The 18,723-nt window shown below is 33.6% G+C and overlaps 3 protein-coding genes across 3 annotated transcripts; all 3 read left to right on the forward strand.

Moving 5' to 3' along the window:
* Nucleotides 1-1,128: 1,128 nt before the first annotated feature.
* Nucleotides 1,129-2,724, forward strand: LOC111921247 (uncharacterized). The gene is made up of 5 exons (XM_023916822.2): nt 1,129-1,411; nt 1,819-1,927; nt 2,009-2,105; nt 2,190-2,282; nt 2,391-2,724. The coding sequence occupies exons 1-5, from the start codon at nt 1,351-1,353 to the stop codon at nt 2,529-2,531; spliced, it is 501 nt and encodes a 166-aa protein (XP_023772590.1). The 5' UTR covers nt 1,129-1,350; the 3' UTR covers nt 2,532-2,724.
* A 1,627-nt stretch (nt 2,725-4,351) lies between these two features.
* On the forward strand, nt 4,352-7,013 carry LOC111921246 (glyceraldehyde-3-phosphate dehydrogenase B, chloroplastic). Its single transcript, XM_042898601.2, has 9 exons — nt 4,352-4,520; nt 4,640-4,753; nt 4,924-5,085; nt 5,186-5,353; nt 5,657-5,817; nt 5,904-5,965; nt 6,054-6,103; nt 6,201-6,607; nt 6,722-7,013. Exons 1-9 carry the CDS (start codon nt 4,416-4,418, stop codon nt 6,855-6,857), a joined length of 1,365 nt encoding a protein of 454 aa, XP_042754535.1. The 5' UTR covers nt 4,352-4,415; the 3' UTR covers nt 6,858-7,013.
* Nucleotides 7,014-8,518: 1,505 nt separating this feature from the next.
* LOC128128948 (uncharacterized) lies at nt 8,519-15,719 on the forward strand. Its single transcript, XM_052767682.1, has 7 exons — nt 8,519-8,551; nt 8,888-9,080; nt 12,510-12,888; nt 12,936-13,307; nt 13,408-13,610; nt 15,147-15,207; nt 15,323-15,719. Exons 1-7 carry the CDS (start codon nt 8,519-8,521, stop codon nt 15,717-15,719), a joined length of 1,638 nt encoding a protein of 545 aa, XP_052623642.1.
* The last annotated feature ends 3,004 nt before the right edge of the window (nt 15,720-18,723 follow it).

Consider the following 18,723-nt stretch of genomic DNA (forward strand, 5'->3'; position numbering starts at 1 on the left):
AAGCCAAAGCTCCCCTTTTTGGTCTGATGCTTTATTACAGATTAGGCTACTCCAAAGTAGCAGTGGAGAGTGAGAAAAAATCATTTTTGATAGCATCTGTGGAGGTGCAGTCCCTTGGACAGTCCCTTATATGATCAAATCTTTAAAAACTTTCTTACTTCCTTTCATGTCCATCTCTCATATATATAGGGAAGGGAATCAAAGTGCAGACACTTTAGCTACCCATGGCCACTTCCATCAGGAACATTTTGAATTTCTTTCTTTTCTAATGGCTCTCTTCCTACTGCCTCTCTTGCCTAAAGAGGTCAGTCCCCCGCGTGTCTGTCTTCCAGTTCCTTGACTCCCAAACCTTGGGTCATTGATTCTGCCCCCGCTTAGGTTAGTTGTGCTTCCTTAAATATCAAGTTGCCAAGGGTTGTTTCTGGAGGAAATGAGATTAGAACCCATGATTTAGCAGTTGGTTGAGCAGTCATGGCGGATAAAGACAAACATCAAGCAAAGTCTTGGCTCGCTCTCATTGGGAGGTTGTTCAACCAGACTGACGAAGTTGAGTATTGACACAAACAATAAGAGGACGAGCTTCCCTTCTACTACCGAAAAGAGGAGTTTACCACCGCCTACATATTCCAGGTTTTCTGTCGTAGTCAATGATACCACAATTATTAATCATTGCATTGAATTCCTACAACGATACAAGATTTGGAGGTCTGCCACCAAGTTTTTCAGACACATCTGAAATGGCGTTAAAATCACCCACAACCCTCCATGGACCTTGTATGTCTTAGGACAGTAATGGAAGTTTTTCCCAAAGAATTGAATGGAGCACTTTGCATAAAGAAAGGTAAGCCTTACCATATCAGAATTAAGGATGATCAAACGTATCAAAAGATGTATACACACCAAAATGTAATTATGGGGTGTTTGGATTAGCTTATGAACTTATTGTGGTGAAAATAAACATAAACAATAAATAATAAACAATGGGAGATTCTTATTAGAATTAACTTATGTAGCTTATTCATAATACAATAAGTCAATTCACTTAAACTAACTTTTCTTATCCAAACACCCCTTACTAAAAAGATGTAGTTGTTGGAACGATTTACTGCAGACGACTAAACACCCTAATTAGTTTGTACAGGAACTGTTGGACGTCAGCAATCAATTTTGGGTCGGTTTGACAATCTGATTTCCACCGTTGTTAACAACGCCGCTAAGCATTGGTATCATCGAACAGGGAAAATTAATAACTCGCATAATCGCCACCACCTTCTCCTCGATTTCTTTGTCTCTCCATTCTCTCTCTCTCTTCCCTCCACACCCGGTGATCTCTATTGCAAATCTGAAAACATGACTGCACTATCAAACTCCCTTGTTTTACCCATGAACAAACCAAATCATTTATCATCAGGTATCGTTACTCATTCGCTAGCATTACTGTTATTGCTCTTTCAGTTGAATCGTTGTTGTTTCACTTTTCCTTTTATTGATTCATTGCGACAAGTTTATGATTACGGATTGATTTTTGTGGGGAGTCCTTTACTCCTTTTCTATTTCCTCAATTTATCTCGTTTTCATGCATTGCTAGAGATTTCAAAACCCTAACATCTGCATTGCTCATAGCTCCTGTATCACTTCCCAATTTGCAAACAAAAAAATGTTTGTTTTTACCTAAAATTTAGGAATTTAGGATCTCTGAGGAGCTTTTTTATACCAATAAATCATTACATGTGTTTGGATGTGCTTATTCAAAGTGATTATAGCGACTTCAAGAATCAAATCAGATAATCATTTTCTACAATTGTGATCTCATGCTAGATTTGAAGTCGCTTGACCAGAGTACCAAATTGTTGTTTGGACAAACCCATGTGAGTAAAGTACAATTACACACATCTAAAAGAACACTCTCCATTCAAGCAAGATATAGGTACAAATTTGCCCTCGTTTCCTTTTTCTTTCCATTTCTTCATTTCTTCCATTCCTAAGTTACTGTTTTATTCATCTCCAGTGATGATGGAAAATCCAACAATGGGAATGCCTTTGTTGGTGGCTTTGTTCTTGGTGGGTTAATTATTGGCACACTTGGTTGTGTATATGCACCTCAGGTTAGATTATTAAAAACTTAGCATAATCCTATGATTTGTTTAAACTTTGCACTAAATCAAAAGCATAATCTTGATTTAAACCAGATAAGCAAGGCGTTATCTGTAGCTGGAACTGACAAAAAGGAGTTGCTGAAGAAGCTCCCTACATTCATTTATGATGAAGAAAAAGCTTTGGAGGTATACATACCAATACAATCTGTTTTCAAAGCTTTTGTATGATATTGTAGTAAACATGTATAATCTCTTTGAGTTTGTTATGTTTTTTTTTTTTTTTTTTTTTTTCAGAAAACACGGAAAAAGCTAGCAGAGAAGATAGCACAGCTGAATGATGCCATTGATGACGTATCTTTGCAATTGAAATCAGATGATGAGGAGTCAATTGGAAATGGTGCTGTTGTTCCTGAAAAGACTCAATCTGTTGCTTGAGTATATACTATTTTTGTGTTTTTGTCTTCTTCACAGATGTTTGATGCTTGTTTTAAGAAATAATAGTGGACGTATGTTAATTGGGTATAAAAGATATAAGTACTGGATATATAAATTTGTGGATGCAAATGTTGCTTTGATCATCTTGTAATACATTATACATGTAATGTTTTGGGTGTTTTTTGTGGTAAAATCGTTTAATAGAGCTAGAATATGGTTAAAATTTATTCATAGAATAAAAGTGGCTGAAAATATGCCGCTTTTTAAATTATATGGTCCAAGTTTTTTGTTCATGTTATCGTAATATGGATTGGTGGTGCCCTAAGCTAAAAGAGCTGGTGGGACCGACTTTGGTACACATGGATGTGGACGTTAAATCTGCCTCTAATCTTGCAAAATATCATTTTACACAAATTTCTCATTTGTTTTGGTTTTTTCCATGAATACTTTCCAATTGTTTACATTTTCTAGGTATATCTCTTAAATTTGATAATTTAAGTCAATCATGGGCTATTTTTGACAGTAGTTTTTGGTTATTTGAAGTTGATGTACAATTTGAATCTTACCTTGTACCCTTAGATGTAATTATAGGCATGGTTTTGAAAAACGGGCCGGACCGGTCGGTTGAATCGAGAACGTTACTAGTTTTTTGACGGGTAAAAACCGTTTGTAAGTGAACAGGTAAGAACCGATCCATTCACGAAATAAAACTGGTTCAACAGGGCAAGAAACCGTTTTTTTTTAAATATATATTTTTAGAAAGTATTGAAGTAATGGACAGAGTAAATAGAAAAATAATAATCAAGAGAACTTGTATGAAACATGTGTTTCATATTATTTTAAGGTTTTCTTTTTTCTTTTTGTATTTAGTATTATTTTTTTACAAATTATAATTATAATGTAATAACGACGACATCCGGTTTTTGAAACGGTCTGACTGGTTGAACTATCAAAATGGTAAGATGACCGGTTCAGTTACCAGTATGGTTTTCAAAACATTATATACAATACATGTGTATCTATAAAAATATGTTACTATTATTAATGTGTGACTTGAAATTTAATATCCTGAATTAACAACGAAACGCTGGGAGGAAAGTTGACATTATATTTTGTGGATGATATGTTTATGGAATAGACTTAGGGCATCCATAATGCATTAAACTTATTAGAGTTTAATGGATTGACACATCATCATTTTACTTACTATACAATTCTACATTAATTTACTACAACGTAAGAGTTCAATGGAATATATATATATATATATATATATATATATATATATATATATATATATATATATATATATATATATATATATATATATATATATATATATATATATATAAAGTCTCATTTTTCCTATTGAAGAATATAATGACCATTGAACTTCATATCCATTGAATACAAACATAACATCTTATAATGGTAGAGTTTAATTCATTAAATGTCAATTACACATCCAACGCACTCAACTCTCCCATTAAACTATGCATTATGAATGCTCTTATTAGAGCCCATGTAAACACTTTCAAAACAATCGAGTAATAAATAAATACTCCGCTTCATCATACATATAGACGTAGGTTATATCGACTGAACCAGGATAAATTTTTATGTAGGTTTTATTGGATATAATTTTGATTTCTTGCATAACTATTTTTACAATTTGTGCCCAAACAAATATCGTGCAAAAGATAATATTGTGGTCGAAACTTGAGACTGTTGGGAGGTGGATATTGGAAACATGATCTTATCTTTTTCTCCCGCCACTCGTTTCTTCCCCATGATCTCAAAAACAAATCGATACGAATTCGAAGCAATTCTCCATATAAAAGGTAAGGAAGCGATAGACCTCTGAGTTTTCAGTTGCATTCAGCCATGGCTTCCAATGCAGCTCTTGCTTCCACAAGAATCCCCACAATCACGAGGCTTCCCTCCAAACCCTCCCTCTCAACCTCTTTCCCTTCCCAATGCTCCACCAAGGTCTATCTCTCCCCCTCTCTCCATTAATCGAATCGATACGTTTCTAATATCACCGTGTGTATAACTGTATATGTATGTATATATATTCAATTTTGACTTTGATCATCGGTGATTTTCAGAGATCGGAAGTGGCTGAATTCTCCGGGCTCCGATCCAGCGGGAGTGTGACCTACGCCAAGTATGTCAAGGATTCATCCTTCTTCGACGTCGTGTCTGCCCAATTTACCCCTAAGGTTTTCTTTCTCTTCCACTTATGTATATGGATTAATGTATACGATGAGCTTTCGATTCAAATAATCAAAGCAACTGCGCAATTGAGTTTATTTAGATCAAATTATACGAGGAAAGTACTCTTGATTTGTATTTGTTTGGTGATTTGAATCGAAAAAACATTATGAATCAGGCTGCAGGATCAGCAATTGCTAAGGTCGAGACAGTTGCGAAACTGAAGGTAGCGATCAACGGATTCGGACGTATCGGCCGGAACTTTCTCCGGTGCTGGCACGGCCGGAAAGACTCCCCACTCGAAGTCGTAGTTGTCAACGACAGTGGTGGTGTCAGGAACGTAAGTCAACATTACCACATTTAAAGCAAAGGTGACAAGTTCCCAATGCTTGATTACAATTTACAAGCTTTTCAACATTCGTGAATTGTGACACGTGCAGGCTTCTCATTTGCTGAAATATGACTCAATGTTGGGTACCTTCAAAGCCGATGTTAAAGTAGTCGATAACGAGACAATTAGTGTCGATGGAAAGCAAATTAAGGTTGTGTCTAGCCGAGACCCACTCAAACTTCCATGGGCCGAAATGGGCATCGACATTGTTATTGAGGTAGATCTAACACAAATCTTTAACCATAATATCTAAGCTATTTTTATTGTTTAATTATTATAATTATATTTTGTCAATGAAAGTCAACTGAGTTTTACAAATTTTTTTTTTATCATTTTGAAACATACTATAGAAGGTTAAAATAACCAAAATATAAACTGCTTAAGAAAAAAAATTGTCAAATTTGAATGAAAGAAATAGAAATATAATTTTAACAACAAAATCGCCAAAATATAATGACTTTGATGTATTTTGTCATAAAATATATCATAAATAAATGAGTGAATTTTATGTGACCATTAGGGTACTGGAGTGTTTGTGGATGGGCCAGGTGCTGGCAAGCACATCCAAGCCGGTGCTAAAAAAGTTATCATCACTGCACCCGCAAAAGGTGCCGATATTCCAACATATGTTGTTGGTGTTAACGAACAAGACTATGGCCATGATGTCGCCAACATTGTCAGGTCTGTTTTTATATCGGAAAAAGATAAATTGCCCAACTGTATTACTGACGATCTAATTTTGAAAATTTGATTGTCTGTCGTTACAGTAACGCTTCTTGCACCACCAACTGCTTGGCTCCTTTCGTGAAGGTATTGGACGAAGAATTCGGTACGTATACACTTTATTGACTTGTACAGTACAACTCGTTATGCATCTATAGAAAATTTGTCAATTTTAAATTTTTTTTAATCCACAGGTATCGTGAAGGGAACAATGACTACAACTCACTCGTACACCGGTGACCAGGTACATGATTTAATGTCTAAAGACTAAAATACCCTTATTAATAAGTAAGATGTTAGGTGTACTAATTGCTTTGAGAATTCTACATTTGCATTTGCAGAGGCTACTGGATGCTTCACACAGAGACTTGAGGAGAGCTCGAGCTGCGGCCTTGAACATCGTCCCAACCAGCACAGGTGCAGCCAAGGCGGTGTCGTTGGTGTTGCCGCAGCTGAAGGGCAAGCTGAACGGAATTGCGCTTCGTGTTCCGACGCCTAATGTTTCAGTGGTTGACCTTGTCATCAACGTCGCTAAAAAGGGGCTCACGGCGGAGGACGTCAATGGGGCTTTCCGGAAAGCGGCGGACGGGCCGTTGAAAGGAATCTTGGCTGTTTGCGACGAGCCGCTCGTGTCGGTAGACTTTAGGTGCTCTGATGTTTCCTCGACTATTGACTCGTCGTTGACGATGGTTATGGGCGATGATATGGTTAAGGTTGTCGCTTGGTACGACAATGAATGGGGATACAGGTATGAAAAATCATTCAAAATTGTTTATTTTTCTTCAAATTAGGGTTTTCTGGTTCTTAAAAGATGAAGAAGAAGAAGAAGAAGCTAATGTGCGTTGTGTTTTTGTTGATGTAGTCAACGTGTGGTAGATTTGGCACATTTAGTGGCGAGCAAATGGCCGGGGGAAGAGGCAACTGGAAGCGGAGATCCGTTGGAGGATTTTTGCAAGACGAATCCTGCAGAAGAGGAGTGCAAAGTTTACGAATTTTGATTTGCTTGAAATATCATCACTATGCAGCATCATGTATTTTGTAAATTTAACATTTGAACGACCATGAAATTTGATTTCAAATTTTGATTTCATGGTGAAAACAAAGGGCATACTTTTTTTACATATCTTTATAAATATTTAAATTATCATATTCTATTCCTGATTTCTCTTATGCTTTTTGTGCCAAAAAAACACACCCAGTTGTTCACTAAATATATTTTAGTGTAACGGACTTCATTAAATATATTTTAGTGTAACGGACTTAACAAGTGTTTCAAGAATAATGTTTTAGTTATAATACAAGTTAGGATGTGTGAGAGTGCACACTTGTATTTACTAAACATTGTTTGTATCGAACCCTAATCTACATTGTTAGTATCGAACATTGTTAGAACAGTACAAGGACTAATTTGTCATTCTTGAAAGATGCAAATTCAAGGACTAATCTGTCTTTCTGAAAGATGCAAATTGTTCTCGTTTATAAATCCGGGAAACAACGACTCCTTTGAAACACAGAAAACAGAGAAACGCTTCTTCATTTTCTTCTCAAAATTGATTCTGATTTTGTGCCTAAAATCAGAATTGTTACATCAGGAATTATCCAAGTTTGGATTTCGTGACACCCAAGGCATATAGGGTCGAAATATCAAACAAGGAAAGTGTTTACACGATTCCTGTTTGTTATCCAGATTTTCATATCCCTATTTCGAATTCCCCAACACCTGTAACATAAATTCTAACAATTAAATGGTAAATCATCAAAATGGTTCATACTTTATAAATCACATGGTATTAATATTACCCTAAATCACAACTCTTGTCCTATGTCCTATGCCCTAAACACATACACCTCCGCCTTGTTCCCGAGTTTTTTTGTAAATTCATTAAAGGAAAGGGAAGAAAAATTTTGACAGAAAGAAAGGGATATGAAGGAAAATATTCATTATTCTGTGTTCTCGGGTTCGAAGGAAATGAAAGGAAAATTTTAAGTTTTTGTGTTCCCTCGTTAGAAGGAAAAAGAAAATAAAACTTAAAATTTTACTTCCCCTCACTTTCTTTCTAAATCCACCCAATTAGGAAGGAAAATATGGCTCCAAAATCTTTTCCCTCCCCTCACTTTCCTTCCATTAATGAAACTCGGGAACACGATTTTCCTTCGACACCCCTCACTTTCTCTTCGTATCCTCCCATTTCTCTCATTTAAGTAGAACTTGGGAACAAGGCGCTAGGGTTACAATTAGGGATGAGAATTTGGCCTGAAAACCCGAACCAAACCGAAACCCGAATCGAACCGAACCGAATTAGGCCCGAATAAACAATTCGAATCGGTTTTCGGGTATCTATATGAGGCTTATTCAATTTTCGGGTATCTATATGAGGCGTATTCGGTCCTTGTATTCTATCGTTACCCAATACCCACGTAACCTGGAAAAAAAATCAACGAAATCGGTCATCCAACACCAAATCGACGAAATCGACGACATGAATCTTTGATCGATCGAGATTTTTTCTCATCCCTAGTTCGAACTCCATTCATTCACGATCGTAAGAAAAAAAATCGGTCCTTGCATCTGCTGCCTTGAGTGGTTCACGAACATAAGAAAAAAAATTATCTTCATCCTCGTTTTCTAGTTTCTATTGTGACAAATTTCATTCAAGTCATGGAAAATTGGGTTCCAAATCAAAAAACACAAGTAAGTATTTGCATCTTAATCTACTACTCAATCTTTCAATGTGTTATTATGTATGTTACTCATTGAAATTTGAATGTGTTAATCTACTACTTAATCTTTCAATATGTTATTATGTATGTTATTAATTGAAATTTGAATGTGCTATGTTAACAGTTAACATTTTCTCTATAAGTCCATGCAATTGGGACTTTTACCTTGAATGAGAGAATTTAATGGAGAAAGAAACCATATTTGTTCTTTTACTTGTTTCATTCCACATTGATGAATCTATTTAAATGTTAAATAACCTATATTGCTATTCTACTATATTAAAATGATTTTGTTATTGTGCTTTAGATTGATGATGAAGATGTGTTTGTTGATAACACTCAAGTTGAAGGAACAAGTCAAACAACAAAGCCGAAGAAAAGGAAATATGTCCTAAGGGCGGCTTGTTGGGCCAATCATGATGTAGTTCATATTGATAAAGTTAGACTTAGCAAATGCAAAAAGTGTGGAACTTTGCTCAAAACTGAATCCGACAGAAATGGTACTTCTACTATGATTAGACATACGAAAAGATGTAAAATGAACCCAAACAATTTAGAAAAGAAACTAGAACTCCAAACCACTTTAAATTTCAAATAAAAAAATGAAAACGGAGAGAATTTTCTGGGGAAACACACAGTTAAACAATACTTTCTACTTACAACATGAAATACAAGATTCTATCTGGATTACATTTTATAGTACATTCCAAAAACAGAAAACACACATGCATTAATACTTGATTTTGGCACATCATGTTCAAATCATTTTTCAGAAAATATCGGATTTTCTGGTGTTTTACTAACAATGCAAAACTTTTTATTCAAACATGCTTACGAACTCACCAACATTATATATGTTGACGTTTTCAAAATAACTTGTATTCTCAGGGAATCGTTAAGCGGAAAGGTCAGCAGGAAATGTGGAATTTGTTATATTTTGTTATCATCATACATTGAATATTTTGGCTTGTAACTATGATACTATACTTGATGTAAACAATACTGGTTGTATTTTGATATGTATGATGATGATGCTGTCTTGTTTCAATTATATACATTGTGATGATATTACAAGATGAAGTCACACGCAAGCCCCCGGACGTTTCCGCCGTCTGGTTCGGGGGTGTGACATTAAGTGATCTATGCTTATTAACATTTTTGTTTGAAAATGGAACTTCTCTAATAAGATTTTTGGGGCGTGCGAAAAACTAATCATCGTTGCAAACATAAGGCTATGTCTCATATCTTAGAGCCACTGTAGACGAACCTTCATAGCCATAATGGCTTAAGAGTACCAGTGTTTGAACAATTTTAAAGCCTCAAAAACAAAAATCATTATTAAAATTGATTTGCAAAAAGAAAACGAAAGCAAATAGCAAAAATTGTTTAAAAAAAAACAAATGACAACATTAAAGGCGAAATAGAAAAAAACCAAGTTTTCCAACAAAGGTGAAATAACAAATAATAAGTACTAGATGAAGGCCATCCGCTCTATTGTACTGGGTTTGAATGTTCACGAGTTTAAAGCATTTTTTTATACATTGAATTGAAAGTTAGTACATTGATGGAACAAAAGAAATATACACATTACAAATGAGTTCAATGTGAATGTTGGTACACTACCAGTTTTTTATTCAACGGACTTGCATCTTCAAAAATTGCTTCTATGTGTAGATGGATGGAGTAATGCAATTTTTCAGCTAGTATAATGGATAGACAAATGCTTTCGTTTTCTACACTAAGTTTATCAATTTGTGTCTCAAGCTTTCTACATTGTTTTATAACCAAATTCTTCCATCATTTTAGTAAATCATTGCAAAGTAGGGGAAATATAAGAAAAATATATAAGGGAAAAAAACGATTTTATGCGAGAAATATCACCTTACATTCAGTCTTTCTACAATTGATAAGAGTGTATTGTCCTTTTTTTTTTCTTAAAAAAGAATTGTAGTTTCAAAAAGCAAACCTAAGGACGTACAAAGTTATCATTATTTGTACAAAATTTAAAAGTTTATGACCTCTGTGAATTCTTGAATTGTAATGGTATCAATCGGTCTTATGTTTGGCAAATGAATACATTCCTCTTTTTCAACATTCATGTTTTCAATCAATGTATATTAGATACAAAGTAATATTAGAATTACAACTTTTAAAATAGTCAGGTTTTTATTCACCTGTAAGTTGAAGCAGCCAATATATGCTTAACTTCCCGCGTGTGGGTGTGGCAATTCTTAGTAACTGGTGCAAGTGCAGGCAACAATCCATAATTTTGTCCCAATAAAAACATTCCCAGTTCAGAAAATGCAACAACAAAACAGCTCTAGTGGAATTTTTTTGCTATGTATCATCAAACACAGTTTCACATTTCACAATCAAGCGGCTCATTAAAGCTATAAACCATAAAACATGCTAATAATTATTCACCTATTTTTATTATTAAAGAATTATACTTTGAAATCAGTCTACTATATTTAATTTGTATCCACATATATCGTGCGTATTTTCTAATGCATGAAAGCTATAACTGTAATAAATTGAAGTTAAATGCTACAACACGCAAATAAAGGAAAGTGTGTTGCTATTTTTTTCGTTTAACCAAAAGAGGAAAATATGATATTTTCTAGTAGCTTTAATTCATCTATGTAGGTTCCCATAAACATAATGGTCATCAAACTTCTTTGTATATTGCTATTTTCATCATAAGATGTAAAGAATAAGACTAACATTTCAACCAATTTCCCTATAGGAGCCTTGATGTGTAGTTTTTTGGAAAAAATCAAATGATCATTTACATATTTTTTTTAGTTAGCAATGTTTCATAATTTTAGTATTTCATATTATTAAATAATATTATGGATGAATAACTTTTATTGAAAACAGATTAGAAGTTACTATTTTAGACGAATTAGTAGTAATTATTTGGATATTAAAAGTATAGACATAATATTTAGGCATAATTTCGTATATGCCTTCCTAAACATCTACATATCGTATTTGCCCGACCTAAACTCTAAATATCATATTTGTCATTCTTAATGTTTTTTAATATCATATATACCCTAATCTATTTCTTTGATAATTTTTATTGATTTATAATTCTTTTAATAATCTTAAATCATTATAATTAAAAAAACATTGTAAATGGACAATAATGCCCTTAGTTCTAAATTCCAATACATCACACACATTCACATGAGATTAAAATCGTTGCTTCCTATTCACGTTTATGCTCCTGTTAATGGTTCCTTCTAATCACATTGCAGAGCAATGTTATTCCCCCTGTTGTGAACCAAATGTTTGCTTGCTTGCCTTTTGACGACAAGCACAACCTAGATTGCACTTCTTAATTGGTCCGATTTATAAGCAATTTACAAGAATAAAGCTAGCTTGACCTGTAATTTGGATTAATTTGTGTGAATTGATCTCCAATGGGATAAAATAGTAAAATGGTAATTCAAGTTGTTTATTAAAACTTCTTAATCATTCCACATTCATTCATTCGGTTTTATTAATTTGGGCCTTAAACAAATCTGATTCAAGCATTCATGAATTTCATAAGCTTTAATTAAACATTTAGGGGATGTTTGGTTGTGAGATTTGGCCGGAATTGGAATTCCATTCCATTCCAACAAATGGGATAAACAAAACGTGAGAACCTGGACTATATCTTTATGAGTTAATCCTGGAATGTGTTTTTATTACCCTTCAATGGATGTGACCTCATATGTATCTATTCATTCATGATTAAGTGTATAAATTTTGGAAGTACCTTTAACTTTTTTGAAGCATTACCGGGACTTGATTAAAAGGGATATTATTTTGTTCGTTAAAGACTTTGAGACTTCAAGTATTTTGGCAGGAGGTTGCAACTCTTTCTTTATCTCTTTAGTGCCAAAAACCAGTGATCCGTTATTTTTGAAAGATTACAGACGAATTAATCTTGTGGGTTTCTTGTATTAGATCCTCACAAAATATTCTTGCTAATCGGTTGAAGCTTGTGTTAGACAAGATAATTAGCCCAGAGCAATCGGCTTATGTTAGTGGTAGAAGTATCTTGGGTGGCTCGCTTTTGCTCAATGAAATTGTCTCATGGGCCAAAAAAGTTAAGAAAAAGGTGTTAATTTTTAAAGTTGAGTTTGAGAAAGCGTTCGACTCTTTGAGTTGGGAGTTCTTAGATTCTATCAGGGAGCAAGTGGAGTTTGGGTGGAACTGGCGTAGATGGATTAGAGGTTGTCTTTCTTCTAGTACGGCTTCTATTTTAGTTAATGGATCTCCCACCAAGGATTTTAATATTTGTATAGGCGTGAGGCAAGGAGACCCTATTTCTTTGTTTTTATTTATTGTTGCCATGGAAGATCTTCATATTCTATGGAGGCAGCTTACGATCTTCATCAATTTCATGGTCTTTCTCTTGGAAATAAGGGACCTTCTATATCTTATCTTATGTATGAGGATGACATGACATTTATTGGTGATTGGTCGAAGATAGATTTTGGGAATCTTAATAGATTACTTCATTGCTTTTTTATTGCTTCAAGTTTGAAGGTGAATCTTCACAAAAGTATGGTGCGTTGCATTGGTATGGATAATTTGGAGGTTAACAGACTAGCCAACATCCTCAAATGTGAGCTTGCTTCTTTTTCGTTTATTTATCTTGGGGTATCCGTGGGGGCGAATATGAAACTTGCCAAAATTTGGAATCCAATAGTGGAGAAATTTAAGAAGGGGTTATCAAATTGGAAGGCGAAAGCATTCTTTTTTTGGTCGTCTCACTCTTGTTAATTCAGTCTTAATTTGCTTGTATCTCTACTATTTTTCGATCTTTAGAGCTCTAAGGAAGATCATTCTTATGCTTGATGGTATTAGAAGGAGGTTTCTTTGGGGCGGTGATGGTGAAAAGAGGAAAATAAATTGGGTTTCTTGGGATTTGGTCAATAAACCTAAGAAAGAGGGTGGTCTTGGTGTGGGTTCTCTCGAGTCGGATAATTTGGCTCTTCTTGTCAAATGGTGGTGGAGATTAAAAAATGGAGGTATTTCCTTTTGGTCTTCATGCATTAAGTCAATACATAAATTAAAACTCATTGATGATAAACCTATTGCCAGGAATTCCATAAAAGGTGTGTGGCTAAGTATATCTCAAATTGATGTTGACTTACATGATAAAGGTTTGTCCCTTTCTGAGCTTTTTTAGAGGGTTGTTGGAGATGGTAGTGACACTTATTTCTGGAAAGATGTTTAGTGAGGAGATATTCCTTTGATATACTTATTTCCAAATTTGTATGCTTTAGAGACAAACAAAAATTGTCTTATCATCACCATATCTTCATACTATATTATAAATGAAGCATTTTTCCTTTCACTTCACCACATTCATTTGAAACTTCCATATAATTTTTCTTTCACCACATTCATTTGAAACTCTCATGACTTTTCAATTTCTTTCTAATAATAATTATAAGTTGGTTAGTAAGGTTAAATAAATATCAAACATAAAGTGTAATCATATATAAACTAAATTTCAATATTAAAATAATATATACTTCTACTTATAAAGTTATGTTTTTTAACTTTTAACATATTATACTTAATTTATTAGTTTTAATATATTGTTGAATGTAAACCATTATCATTTTAAAGATACAAATTTGGAACAATTTCTATAAAATACTTAAATTATTAATTTAAATATAATATTATAGGGTCAAATTAAATATAAATTTTAGTTTAACTTAAACAACCAAAAAAATATTTCGTAAATAGCTAAAAGTGATAAATTGTAGTGACTTTATAATAACGATTATTAGTTGGTTAATAAGGTTAAATAAATATCAAACCTAAAGTGTAATCATAAAGTAATATATTTACTTCTACTTATAAAGTTATGTCTATAACTTTTAACATATTATACTTAATTTATTAGATTTAAATTGTTGTTGTATGTAAACATTATCAGTTTAAAGCTACAACTTTCGAACAATTTGTTAATTTAAATATAACATTACAGTGTCAACTTAAATATAAGTTTTAGTTCCACTTAAAAAGCCAAAGAATATTTTGTAAATAGTTAAAATTAATAAATTGTAGTGATAAATGCAAAAACTAAATTGTAATCTCAATTTAACTAAAATATTTCCTAAAGATATTTTTATAATCGTTAAAAGTTTTCAAATAAGTAGCTTAAAATAACTTACAATAATAATTAAAAATAGTTTTATATAAATGATTATATTTTTACCTTTTAAATCAAAAAACAATGTTTGATCTTTTAAATTATTATAATGATAGAAAATAAAACATTAATAATTTAAAAAATTAATTAACAATAACTATAACTATAAATAACATTAAACCATATATTATATTTAATTTTATTCATGTGTAACTTGCAGGTAGAAGTCATTCAAATGATTGAAATTATGCAGTTATAATAGATGTATATTATTATATAATTAAAAACAATCAATATATTATATCAATTTAGTATAGAAATTATTATATCGAATTTAACAACAACGTTATTGTTATGTTTAAAAAAACATATATTTGTAAATACTTCAACTATATAGGTGTTTCTACACAACGTGCATGCATTCATCTAGTTGTATATAAACGCAACAATGAGAACTGGTTCAAGGTGGATTTGGAGCTAGTCCAGGCAACTTAGGAGAGGTAGGGAGGTTGCCCAATTTTCAGATTTAATTGTTTTGCTTGAAAACTTTATGTTTGTTGGTGGAACGGACAGTTGGCATTGGAATGGTGATGATGCTAGTGATTTCTCTGTTAAAGCGCTTCGTGCCTTGATTGATAAACATGATAGTGTTGGGGAGAATTCTTTCAAGTGGTTGAATTGGATCCCTTTAAAAATTAGTTGTTTCGTTTGGACATTATTTAAAAACAAGGTTCCTCTCTTTCAAAACCTTTTGAACCATGGTATTAATGTTCATTCCTCCTTATGCCCTTTCTGTCAAATTAGCTTCGAGACTCTAGATCATGTATTCTTCAACTGTGATATGGTGAAGGTTTTATGGAGTTGGCTTGTGGGGTGGGTTCCAATTATCAAGAATCCTCCTGATTCGTGTGAGGATCTTCTGGAGATGTTGAATTCTAAGGCTACTAACAAAAAAAAATCAAAAGCTTAAGTTGGCGATTACTTATTCCACCTTATAGGTCATTTGGAAAGTGTGTAATGATATTGTTTACAAGAACGTTCGATGACCTTCAATGCTTTTGGCGGATGATATTTGCATTAGCACATTTAACTGGATTAAATTTATATCCAATTTAGGTTATCTTGATTGGTTGATTTGGTGTACTTCTCCTATTACAAATGTTCTCTTATACTCGGTTTGACTCTTTGTATTTAGCTTAAGCTTCTTGCTTAACTCTTTTTGCGTTGTGCTAATGTATTGCTAGCTGTTAAAAAAAACCTAAATCAAGGTGCCACTATAAAAAAGGTTATATCTACATCAAGTAGCAATGTGGAAGATCTAACAAGATTACCGGTTCAAAAAAAAAGTAATGATTCCACCTATTCAACAAAAACTATGTGATGAGATGCAAAAATTATGTACTTATTGCACCTATACAAGACCTAGTGAAATTTATAAAATGACAACAAACTTGTCGAATTGAACTGTACACATGAACATCTAATTAATCTATATATTGCAAGAATAGACTAATGTGTGCATAATGTTAACAAACCTTTTTCATGACTGTAGAATGTAGTTGGGTAGTTGTGTTCAATTTCTAATCAGCAAAAAGAAAGGATCAAAATATGAGCCATGGTTATTGGATTCTGTATTTTGAAGCTTGTTATATTCTTAAAACTAATTGGAATTTCTTTCCTGCGTACACAACCACAACCATAGCAACCTCCCGGTTTCTTTCCCACGTACACAACACAACGACAACAACCTCCTGGCAATGGTTTGTCCAGGAGGCGGAGGGATCTCCATTGACTACTTCGTTGATCAGTTTCTACGGGAGGTTGACAGAGGTTGTGATTCATTGAATGACAGGGGAACCTCATGGATGATCGATGTAGGCTATACTATAGGGATTTGAGGGGGAGGAGTACGATCGAGATCTATCCAAGTAGGCAGGTAGGCAAAATGGTTTTAAGATTAAAGGGCATTATGGTCTATTTACTTTTTATTTTTATTTTAATGATATAAAAATATAAAAAATGGATTATCAAATGTTAATAACAATTAAAAAAATAGACTTAGGTATATATGATATTAAAAACATTAAGAAGGGCAAATACGATATTTAGAGTTTAGGCCGGACAAATATGATATTTATATGTTTAGCTAGGGAATATATGAGATTCTGCTTAATATTTAATATGTAGATAGTTAGGTATATGTGGAAAAGTAGATTATATATTCAGAAGTGTGTTTTGGATTAATGTTAGATTCTTCATTATCTCTTTTTTTCAAGGCCTATTCAATTATTTTCTTTCTTTCCTGGTTTGATTTATTGTTACAGCCTTTGGTAAAAGATTGTATTTTGAAAAATCTACCTCTAATTACAGAATTTCATTTTTTACTAGTTAAGACATTGTACTTTGAAACATGTCTTCTTGGATATTTAAAAACAAAAATGATTAGTGTTCACCCATTTATCCATTACACTTCACTTTTCTGTTTAACTAATGAGCTTTGTCTTGTAGAGGTACTTAAATTTTGAAGAGTCAAATCACATGATTATGGGTTGGAGTAATTTTACACCAAAATTGGTGTTAAAAATGAGTTTGGTGTTGGTTTGGAGATGCCTTAAGTTTAGTTAAACAAAATCAATAAATTAAAGTATAAAGCAAGACTTAATTAGATGACTTACAAATAGTAAGAATATGACTTACTTTGTGTGTGGGCTAATGGCGAGAATACTCATATCTTTTATTAATCTGTCTCATTATCTTCAAGCTTTCATTTGATTATGTCAACTTGCTTAATGCATAAGAGTCCCTTTTTCTACTGCTCTAATCCCTTTTTCCTACTTGTGTCAATTTTACCCTTCTATCCCTTGGCACTTGTCTCATATTCTCCAATGCAACCAATACATGGTGACATTTGATTGTTGTTATTTCAACCTTAAAAATATTGACATACTTAATCATCGGCAAATCCATTTGCTCAATTAACTTCATGATCAGATTGTTCACCCCATCCTCAACTTAGCTGAGTTCATATATAGCTTTCAGGTGCATAAGTGTGATGGTGAAAGCCCCAACATCATGTCTCAACTGGAAAATGGTTTTCCATTCTTACCTCAAAATTTTTAATCGACCAGATGGACCTTTTCACGTAATAATTTCAATTTGTTAGGCAATAGTAAATACAAAAATTGAAAGTGATGAATTGTAACATCCCAAAAATACGAATAAAATTTTTGTTTTTAAATTCATTCAAAACATACGGTAATCATTTCAAAACAGTTGAAAGTATATCATAGTAACATTTTTATCAGAGTACAAGTTCCTAAAATGTAACACCCCGGATTCCCAGGTATTATTTATTCTTATATTTTTGGTGATTTGTGAGGAGACTCGGCGAGTTGGAGCCCAAACTCGCCGAGTAGGATCGCGGTTTTGGGAGCGGGTTCGCGTCTGGACTCGGCGAGTCCAAAAGTGGACTCGGCGAGTCCATGCTGTTTAATGAAACCCTAATTCCCCGCGTTTGGAGCCTATTTAAGGGCACTTATAGCCGCCCATTGCGGCTACCAGTCCCTTGAGAGAACCCTAAGAGAGCTAAATCGCATTGAGAGAGAAGAAGTCACTTTTGGATCTTTGTATCCTTCGTTTAGCAAGAAGAAGGTGGCAATAGCAAGGAGGAGGTGAGATTCAAGCAGATCCAGAGCCCAGAGACTTCATTTTGAGGTAATAGTTCGAACCACCCTCAGTTTTAGTGTTGATCTTTAGAGTTAGGGTTTTCTAACCCCCTTTGGAGAGTGATTATATGGAGCAAATGGTCCCTCTTCGAGTTTGTGCCTTGGATCTGGACTCAAAGGGGTCCAGAGACCTTACCCCTTGGAGCTTTATGGGTTAGTATAGGGCTATTGGACTTAGGTTGTCATTTTTGGGACCAAATCTCCTTTTGATGCCTTGTTGTGGTTATACAAGCATCAAGTTTCGAACTT

The sequence above is a fragment of the Lactuca sativa genome, chromosome 9 (genome assembly GCF_002870075.4).
Source record: "Lactuca sativa cultivar Salinas chromosome 9, Lsat_Salinas_v11, whole genome shotgun sequence".
Taxonomy (NCBI): Eukaryota; Viridiplantae; Streptophyta; class Magnoliopsida; order Asterales; family Asteraceae; genus Lactuca; species Lactuca sativa.

Bases quoted from the DNA above. Each gene is read 5' to 3' on its own strand.
- LOC111921246 (XM_042898601.2), top strand. From the start codon at position 4,416: ATGGCTTCCAATGCAGCTCTTGCTTCCACAAGAATCCCCACAATCACG. The intron at 5,086-5,185 runs GTAAGTCAACAT...TGACACGTGCAG, and splicing joins ACAGTGGTGGTGTCAGGAAC to GCTTCTCATTTGCTGAAATA. The intron at 5,818-5,903 runs GTCTGTTTTTAT...CTGTCGTTACAG, and splicing joins GATGTCGCCAACATTGTCAG to TAACGCTTCTTGCACCACCA.
- LOC128128948 (XM_052767682.1), top strand. From the start codon at position 8,519: ATGGAAAATTGGGTTCCAAATCAAAAAACACAA. The intron at 8,552-8,887 runs GTAAGTATTTGC...ATTGTGCTTTAG, and splicing joins TTCCAAATCAAAAAACACAA to ATTGATGATGAAGATGTGTT. The intron at 13,308-13,407 runs GTTATCAAATTG...TTCGATCTTTAG, and splicing joins GTGGAGAAATTTAAGAAGGG to AGCTCTAAGGAAGATCATTC.
- LOC111921247 (XM_023916822.2), top strand. From the start codon at position 1,351: ATGACTGCACTATCAAACTCCCTTGTTTTACCCATGAACAAACCAAAT. The intron at 2,106-2,189 runs GTTAGATTATTA...GATTTAAACCAG, and splicing joins GTTGTGTATATGCACCTCAG to ATAAGCAAGGCGTTATCTGT. The intron at 2,283-2,390 runs GTATACATACCA...TTTTTTTTTCAG, and splicing joins ATGAAGAAAAAGCTTTGGAG to AAAACACGGAAAAAGCTAGC.